Source organism: Octopus bimaculoides, chromosome 3 (assembly GCF_001194135.2).
Source record: "Octopus bimaculoides isolate UCB-OBI-ISO-001 chromosome 3, ASM119413v2, whole genome shotgun sequence".
Classification (NCBI taxonomy): domain Eukaryota; kingdom Metazoa; phylum Mollusca; class Cephalopoda; order Octopoda; family Octopodidae; genus Octopus; species Octopus bimaculoides.
The window spans coordinates 32,910,555-32,920,593 of NC_068983.1; the positions used below are offsets into that span (position 1 = coordinate 32,910,555).

The following is a 10,039-nucleotide window of genomic DNA, read 5'->3' on the forward strand; positions in this document are numbered from 1 at the left end:
ATATATATATATATATATATATATATATATATATAATTTCTCTTTTCTTCTCTTGGCATTACAACACTTCCAAGGTGGATGATAACATGAATGAAACTATTCCATTGATAATAGCTGGTGGCGGCGGCGGCATTGGTGTTGGTCCCTTCCAGAAAGATCCGTCTGTCTTATACTCGGATATTGACTTTACTATTAATGGAACAAACGGAAATATGTCCATTTCCGGTGCTGGTATGTTTGTTTAGCTATATAAAATCTTCCCTCTGTTGTTTCTTTGTTTCATTTCTCTGCTTTTAATCTGCGATAAAGTTAATTGCTTTCTATGTATTTACTAAGCAACTTTAAAATGTTATGTAAAAAATGACTTCGGTATCCATAAAAGATTCTTCATAGGTCGTTGCCTAGCTCTCACGATTTAATGGATCTAAAATGGATGAGACATAAATCTTCTCCTGGAGCAAACGCTTGTCAATCACACATGTAGTTAGACTGTGTAGATATGTGTTATCTAATTGCAATATATTAGTGAACTTTGAACGTTAATGGAATGTCATGCTGAACGACAACATCTACATTACCTTTGAATGCTCCGGTGCATCCACCATATGTTATAAAGTAATTTACCCCTTTTCCCTTCTCTTTAGAGATATCATGCCTCTGCATGATATAAGAATAGTAATCTTTTTCCCCATCAAAAGTGTTATTACACTTACTTACTGAATGTGCAATCTGTGACTGTATCTGCTAATGGTAAGAACTATATAACTTTGATAAACTATGTGAAAACATAAGTTAGTGTTAAATTATTTAATGCAGAGCATCAAACGATTAATTTGAAATAATTTTGCGGCGACGAAAAGCTTAATGATTAATGTTGTTTTACTATTTAATCGACAAGTGCGACAGACAACTAAGGCTATGTTTCGGTTTCATTATATCTCCTCAATGAAACATTTAATTCACCATACTTGCTGAAGTAGTAATATGACAACCAATAATGATATATAAAATAATATACATTAATAAGTAGGAACATTAATCATAGTCGTTGTTTCTCAATCAATTAAATGACTTTCTTTGTATTAATTCCAATGTCTTTTCATTAACTATAATTAGTACTGTAATTTTTGATTTGATGTTTTCTTTTAAATTTTCGGTTTTCCTCCCAGTGATATCAAATTTAGGATGCAGCTCTAATGTAAATTAATTAACATTTATATTTGCCGTATTTAGTAAACTATTTCTCTTATGAAAATACATTACATTAAAGGCTTAATTATAGGCGCGCAGTTTGAAAGAGATTTAAGAAAAAAAAAACAGCATATTGAAAAAAGCTCTACTTTTAACTTTTGTACTTGTTAAAACAGTAAATAGATAACATTTAATCTGATGCGTTTAACCTAATGTCTACTTTAGATCCCACTAATTAAACGTAAATGAATGTGATTTAATCTATTATGTGTCAGATAACCTGTTAGATACTTATTTGTGCATTCGTATTAACCGAAGTTCTGCTAAACGATGATCAATAAAACTGATATTCTAATTTTCTTCAATTAGCTATATTCCCCTTATTCTGCTTATAACTGCCCTAAAGAACAGGGCTAGCAACAGTGCTGTATAATCGATGCGTTTTATAAGATTGCATGGTGGAAAAGATTCACACTCTATGTATCAAGAAAAATTTCTAGGTACACTGAAGGGAAAGCCTGAGTAAAGCAAAGCATTATCATGAAAGAAGGAATTATATTAAGCGTTGTTCATGACTTACAATCGTTGCGACGTATGTAAAATGAAATTATTGTAATTAAGGATAAAATCAAAGACAGAATCACGCATATCTAAAGTCATATTCCACATGACTGCTCATTCTATGCAAATATAAACCTTCCATATGATATAGGAGTTCCCTTAAGGGGCACAGCTTAATTACATAGTAATGAGTTTGATAAATGCAATTGATAGTATAAAGATAATTGTAGCACAATTTATGGAAAGAGTTGATGTTGCATTTGATTTTAAGACTTCTTTTACAGAATATCCATTCATCCTCCCATCCCTCCATCACTCCATCTCTCCCTCACTCCCTCCATCCAGCCATGTATCCATCGATACATACATGATAAACAACAGGGACAAAGATACAACCAAACTTCCACGTTGTGATACAAGATGTCGGTTCTGTTATACCGATATGGAAGATACCACACACATGATCGACAGCTGCCCCCAAATATCTGCAAAATACTGCCTGTCATGAGGCATGAAACATTTGCAAAGACTATTTACAGTGCTATCCGCAGGAAGGATTTCTCTGAAGTATACATTAAAAGTATATCAGAACCAGCATGTATTCATACCTTTAAAAACAAAGAATACCGCTGGATCACTCCAGTAAAAACAGCAGTTCGTTACAAACATAACAGACCTGATATTGCTCTGTGGGACTGGAAACAAAATCATGCACTGCTGTAGAGGTCAGCTGCCCAACAGATGTGAATGTACCATCAAAAGTCCAGGAAAAAGAGAATATTTCTGACGAAATAATGCAGAACGTACAGCTCTTGTACCCTGACTATAAGTTGTCCTTCAATGTAATCTTGTACTAAAATATGAAGTTACTGTTGTTTTGTCTCAGGTTAGCTCTGATTAAACTATTCCACTCTTAAATATTCTAGCTTAAGATATTCCCTCTTTCAATCGGATATTTTTTGTCTGGGATTACATTGACCCACGTGTTTTTAGTTTTGAAGATAGTCAAGTGTGATTTAAAAGATACTTTCCTGCTATTTCTCGCATGTCGAGTGGTCACATAAATATTGACAGTGCCGATTAATACGATGCAATTACAAGTGCAATAATAGGAACGCAGCTAATATTAATTATGATAGAATATTTAGATGAAAGTCATTCTGTGCTATGTAAAAGTTCGTTAGAATGCAAACATTTCACAGAGTAGATAATATTTCCCGGCAAACAAATATATTAGACTCTGATGTCTTCATCCTATTCTCTATTAAAAGTTTTTTTTCCGATAAAGAGGTTGCGTAAAAGGGTTAGCACTAAAGGACAGCGGAATACTTCGGTACGTAAATAATTACATGAGATTTAATCTTGTTTACTGTTGTTCAGCCGATATAGGTATTGATTCTGTATTTATTTAATAAGTATCAGAACTACTTAATGAACGTCCAAACTGATGATTTCCCTTACCACATTTCATTTGCGATTATTTCAAAATACAGTAAATTGCTATTTTATAACCTGGTTACTTAATATTTTTAACCCAAGGGAAAGATTTATCATACACAGAGCATTAGGGAAGCCGAAGATGAATATTGGACAATTGATTGCATCAAAAGTTAGTGAAAGCAAAACTGTACTGATTAAGTGAAAAGATTTAAGATTAGAGTAGAAGAAATAACATGTTGTGAGGCTGATCTCTTTCCCAGCAGTATTAGCAGCATGAGAGGAAATAGCTTCTCTGTATACTTACATTTGATTTTCCCCGTTGAACTCTTACTCAGTACAACTTGGCACTAATGAAACAACTTGGCACTCAGTACAACTTGGTACTAACAGAGCCTCAAGGTTATATAATATTTTGAAGAGTTTTTACTCATGGAATGTATAATACTTTGTGAAATTCAACGCAAAGTAAATAAACTAAAGCGTATAATGAAGGCCCAAGAGTTTTGAGTTAAAAGCAAAAATGCAAAGTCTGGTTGTTTTAGTCATAGTGAGTCAGTGTTAGACTCGAAAAACTAATATCATTGGCTTTTTTTTTCTTGTCAACATTTTATTTCTTCTTATTTCATCGACCCCAAAAGGGCTAGTGCTTTAGGATACCATTGTAGAAGAGCCCTGGCATGTTGCATATCTATCTATTTATCTATCTATCTATCTATCTATCTATCTATCTATCTATCTATCTATCTATCTATCTATGAAACTCCGTCGGTTGCCACGACGAGAGTTCCAGTTGATCTGATAAACGGAACAGCCAGCTTGTAAAATTGACATGCAAGTGGCTGAGCACTCCCCAGACACCTGTACGCTTCATGTAGTTCTCAGGAAGATTCAGCGTGACACAGAGTGTGACAAGCCTGGCTCTTTGAAATACAGGTACAACAGATACAGGAACAAAGAGTGAAAGAAGTTGTAGTGAAAGAGTACAGCAGGGTTCGTCATCACCCCCTGCCGGAACCTCGTGGGGCTTTTTAGGTGTTTTCGCTCCATAAACACTCACAACGCCCGGTCTGGGAATCGAAGCCACGATCCTACGACCGCGAGTCCGCTGCCCTAGCCAACAGTAGCATCGTCCTTTATAGGACTGCCACATTCTGTTGGCATATATACTTTACTATTATAAAAAATTATAGTGCACAAAAATCTATTTAATACATATGTCTATCCTCAAAATGACATACTTATAGCTAAAAATTATATTATCTGTATTGATCTTCGTGCAGTTTGTAAATAATTGTGGCTGGTTGCAAAGCTGGTGTGAGCTTTACTTTCTTGCTTCTTTCTGTTTGCCAAATGTGGTGCATGTGATTGCTTGTTAGTGTATGATTTTGCTAGTTTTACTATGTATTCTATATGTGTTGTGAACGTTGTGGAGGAGTTTTTTGTAACTCGTAGTATTTTTGTCTTCTGTGTATATGTGTATGTGACTATGTGTGGGTGTGTATGTATTTATGAGTGTGTTTGATATATTTCTGTTGCGTGGTATTTGTTATTCTCTAATGTTACATGTAAAGAAGGAAAAACGGTAGATTGGGAAGTTTGTAGATAATTTCAAGAGGATTAAAGTAGTTTTGCAGCTGTTTGTAACTGACTTGGAGTTGAAACTCTCTCTACATATTATGGAAGTGTGGCAAGTTGGAGATGTAAATTGGGAAAATTACCTTTAGAATACTCTTGAATACTCTTGACGTTTCGTTATTAAGAAGATAGGCTTGGCAACATGGCTGTGTTTTGTAATATGGTGAAGGTGGAGCCAGGTCTCCTTTATTAGATGTGGACAGCCGCAAACAAAGTGGGAAACATTGTTAATGGTGATGTTAATTGAAGTTGTATGAGTGGGAGATTTTTCTTGTTGAATCTGTCATGTGTTAGTTACTTTATGGTTCATAACGGAAATTGAGCTATTATGACAATGGCTAAGACAGTGACAACGGTGGTTATGATGGTGATGAGGATGATGATGATGATGGTGGTGGTCGTGGTGGTGATGATGAGGCTACTGCTATTGTTACCGCTGATGATGTTGTTGATGGTAACAACAACGACGATGACAATGATGCATGATGAAAATAAAGTTCATGCTTTGATTCGAAATGAGAAATCTAATGAGTGTTAATGGTTAACACCAAAGTCTTGGTATTCTGCTGTTCAAATCAAACGTTATTTACAAACAGCAAACTTCAGTAGCCTATTGCGTCAGTTTCATCGGGGTAAACAGTCTATAATACACGGATTATTTTATGAGTAACATTAAGTCTTCGGAGTATTTCATTAATAACTTTTTCATCCCTTATCGCTCATTCCCTTGATTAGATGTATGTGTATCTTTCTGTGTGGGACTCTCTCTCTCTCTCTCTGTACACACACACACACACACACACACACACACACACACACACACACACACACACACACACACACACACACACACGCACACACACACACACGGGCTTCTTTCAGTTTCCATCTACTAAATCCACTCAGAAGCATTTGGTCTGTAGAAGGCACATGCCCAAGGTGCCACCCATTGGGACTGAACCCGAAACCAAGTGATTAGGAAGCAAGCTTCTTCAAACACAGCTACGCTTGCGCCTCTTTCTCTAATTCACAAAGTAGTGCTAAGTCCTTTTGTTTTTAGTTTTATTTATTATACGCTCTTTCCATTTTGAGCTTTGAGATTTGACTGTTTTCTATTTATCTTCGTAAGGGTCAAGCCCAATTTTCCCGGATAACACTATAACTGTTGGGTGGAACAAGTTGTTCAGTTTGTTGATATCTAGTGTGTCTTTTGATGTGATTATTATTTCTTGAAGGGCTCTGTTGTCTCTATTTATCGGTTCATAGAGTTGTTTATTTTATATTTTGCGATGTTTACTTCTGTTTTTGTTCTTTCTTCAGTCGGTTTGTCGCCATCCTCAGTTAGAATTGGCCTGTTATGGTGTGTGTTACGTTGTCAGTTGTTATGTGTTTCAGGTTTACCTATGTGCGTTGTTGATTTGCTGTGCTGTGCTATTTATTTCTAGTTTGGGTCGCTTTGCAGAGATTTTATTTTGGTTTAGCCTTTTATTTACTGTATACGTTGTTATCTCTGTTGTGTTCCTTTCTTTGTGAGATCTTATGTGTTTTCGGACATATAATGTCTGATGTGCTATTTTTCTTTGCTTGCAGCCCATTGTTTTGAGTTGTCAGGTGTTTTGTTTTATATTCAGTGTGTATTTTGTCTATTAGTTTGTCTATTTTGGTTTGGGGCACATCTCCCTCTCACAGGATATATCACCAGACATTTGCAAGAGTATCTTCCGAGACTTATTTCCCTCTGTCAGTATTATTTATCTGTATTTGATATGCTTCTTTTATTATACCTGTATATTTTGGTTTTTGTTTTGCAATGCAGAATGCATATATCACTTCAATGTAGTCCTGTCCACCATTCTCTTTTAGTTTTGCTTTTTGCTTTTGCTTCGTTTTTCGCTTGGGCAGTGATATTAAATGAGAGGTCTTCCTGTTCAGTATCATTTTGGTTTGGCTCAGGTTCGGTCTTTTTCCTGATAGGAATTATGAGGATAGCGCACTTACTACCTGTAAACTTAGGTGTCCACAAATTTTCAGCAGTGTTTCGAGTGTTTAGAACCCTCCTGATAATCCTTGCTACTTCTAAGAGACAAACTTTTTGTAGGAGCTCTACTGGGAATTCTATTCCAATCTCTTCCAGCCATTTGTTTATATTTTGGCACATTGTTCCCAACGCACCGAGTATTATAAGCACGACCTTTACTGTTCGCATGCTCCAAATTCTTCCTACTTCAAATTTTAAGGGACTGTATGTTTTTTTGTTTTTTTTTTTGCTTTTCTTCATCTTTCTTTACGATCCTAGAATCAAACGCACATGATGGGTCGATGAGTAAGCAACTTCGCTTTTCCTTATTTACAATCGTTACATTTGGTCTATTACTTTCTATTTTCGTGTCCGTTTCAATTGGAAAGTCCTACAGAATCTGACATTTCTCTCTGACATTATTATTTATTATCATTGAGCGAGAGAGAAGGGCGTGCCAGCAAAGTGACACTGGCGTAAAATTTTCGAAACCCAGTATACCAATCATGACTGCCTCTCTTATGTGCGCGACATTGGTGACCTCATATCAAGATAAACAGCACCCGACCTTGCAAGTGGGTCCCAGTTAGAATATGTGGTGCACCTCGTCCATCACCACTAGGTCCAGTCTGTTATGCTCTCGCACCTGATCTGTTTGGATTGGGAAATCCCAGAGGGTTTTGCTAGTCACCGACTCCGTCACTCTCTGCGGTTTGTGCTCATACCACGTCTTGCCTCTCACTAGTCCGCACTTTTCGCACAATTTCCAATGTAGCACTTTTGCTACCTGGTCGTGTCGCTACAACTTGTAGTTTTGGGCAAGTATAGGGCATTCGTTCGTGATACGGGCAATAGTTTCATCCACTCTATTGCAAATACGGTACAGCTGAGACACTTGATCATTCTTGAGGTTCACCTTCCAATTCGTGGCCTGAGCTTGATCCTGCGCTGCCATTATAGTGCACTCGGTCTGTTTTTTTAGGGTTCCTTTTATCAGCCAATCCCACCTATTTTTCCCAGCAACTACTGTTGTGGCTACATGGAATTGATTGTGCAGTCCCTTCGTGCGTAATTCTTCTTCGTCCTTTTTGCACTTCTTTTGTTTTCTCTCTTTTTTCTTGCTTTCAGTACTCTCTCGTTCCTAACTGCTACTAGCAAGGTTTCCTTACTTGGGCTAGGTATCTCATTAAACTCTCAAATTCGATACACACGCAGCCTTCCACTCTTATCAGTCCCCTTCCTTCATTGGCTTTCTTCATGTATAGGCGATCAGTGTTTGAACGTGGATGATGGGCTCCATGCAACGTTAGGAGCTTTCTTGATTTCCTGTCCATCTCCTTTAGCCCCTCCTCTATCCACTTCAGGATTCCATTCTCACACCGAACTATTGTGGCAGCGCGCGAGTTTATTGCCGAAATTATGTTTCTGGCATTCAGATTTGAAGTCAAAAATTTTCTTGCTCGCCGTAGGTACTCTCTTTTTCATTTTTCCTTCATGCCATGGTGTATAATTCCATTTTCCTCAAGTATTTCCAGGTATTGGATTGAGGTTGAATTGCCTTCATCATTTCACTCCTTGGCAGCCATATGCCTTCTGTCCTGGACAGCTTTCCTCGTCTCATCACCATCGTACCACATTTTGAGAGTCCAGATTTCATCTCAATATCACTGGAAAAATTTTGCACAGACTGGATTAGGCTGTCCAGTTCTGCCTCTGATTTTGTGAATAGCTTCAAGTCGTCCACGAATTGCAAGTGGTTTAGTTTTCCCTTATCTCTTCCCAGATCATACCCCAGCTTTGTTTTTCTATAGTATTTCACTCAAGGGAATCATACCCAGCACGAATATCAGTGGAGACATATTGTCCCCTTGGAAGATTCCTGTCTCTATTTTCACTTCTCCTAGTACTTGCCTCCCTGCTGTCAATTCCGTTCTCCAGCATTTCATGCTATTCCATATAAGGATTCTCATATTCTCTGCTATTCCATGCGTTTCCATTATTCTTATTATCCACGAATACGGTATCATACCGTCTGTTTTGCGATAGTCAGCCTATGCCACGCTCAGGTTTGCATCACTTCTCTTGTACTACCTGATAATTATATTATCAATTAAGAGCTGATCCATCGTCCCCCGGCTTCTTTTAGCCCGAGAACCGAATCTTTCTTTTTGGCTTCAAACTTGAGCTTGCGTCGATCAATGTACCTCAGGTTGAGTGGTGCTTGATCCCGGTCTTCTCTAATATATCGGCACAGCGTCCTCACTATCTCTTGTTGGTCATTATCTTATTCTTGTGATATAACTCTTCCTATTACTTCTGCTTTATTTGCTGAGAATGCATTTACATTTACACTTGGCCCTACGTCTTCATTGCCGCCTTTCATTTTTCTGTTTTCACTGGGCACGTTATCTGTTGGTGCAGTTTTATTTCTATCTTCTACTTTCCTTTTTATCTCTTCTACTTCCATGTCTGTTAACCACCCTTTTACTCTTTTTATTCTTGCCTGCTTGGTTAACCGTTGCTCACTTGTTTCGAAGAGTCCTATCTCATTCCATTTTGCCTTTATTCATTGTCGTAATCCTCTTCTGCTGGGTTCACTTCTGATCTAGCATTCAATTAGCGTTTGGCTTGCCTCTTTATCCCACCTTCTTCTCTGCTTCTAGCTTTGTGTACAAGCAATCTCTGAATGAAGACCGGATCTGCATTGCTTAACCACAGGGCACTTGCCAGGCGAAAGGCAACTTTTGGTTCCAGCCTCATTAACATCATTATTTGATACATTTATATTAGACATTTGCACTCAGCATTGTGGTACATGATTTAAGCTGAGCCACCAACCGAGATTTTTAACGAGACACCAACCAGATTATTATTATTATTATTATTATTATTATTATTATTATTATTATTATTATTATTATGTTGTTTTTTTTCTTCTTCTTTCTTCAAATTTTCTTCCATTTCTCGCTGAGTGTTTTCTGTACACCTAGGGCAGAGAAACTCGTTGTATGCATTCCCAGTTCACGCACGCAAATTCATAGGTAAAACATGTATTTAAGAAAAAAAAGTTCATGAATGGATGTTGTTTTCACAGCGATAATGCTCTTCTCAGTACATGAGTCGTTCCAGTTAGCACGATTTTTTGCACTTCCTGTAGGGATGGTAGGCCTGGTATCATTTTCAAATAGGTTTCAG

The 10,039-nt window shown here is 37.3% G+C and overlaps 1 protein-coding gene across 1 annotated transcript in view; it reads left to right on the forward strand.

Moving 5' to 3' along the window:
* The first annotated feature begins 81 nt into the window (after positions 1 to 81).
* Positions 82 to 10,039, forward strand: part of LOC106872480 (ALK tyrosine kinase receptor) — a 75,332-nt gene continuing 65,374 nt past the window's right edge. Inside the window, exon 1 of the mRNA XM_014919493.2 lies at positions 82 to 231. Coding sequence (XP_014774979.2) covers positions 87 to 231 — 145 coding nt within the window. The 5' untranslated portion in view covers positions 82 to 86. The remainder of the gene's footprint in view (positions 232 to 10,039) is intronic.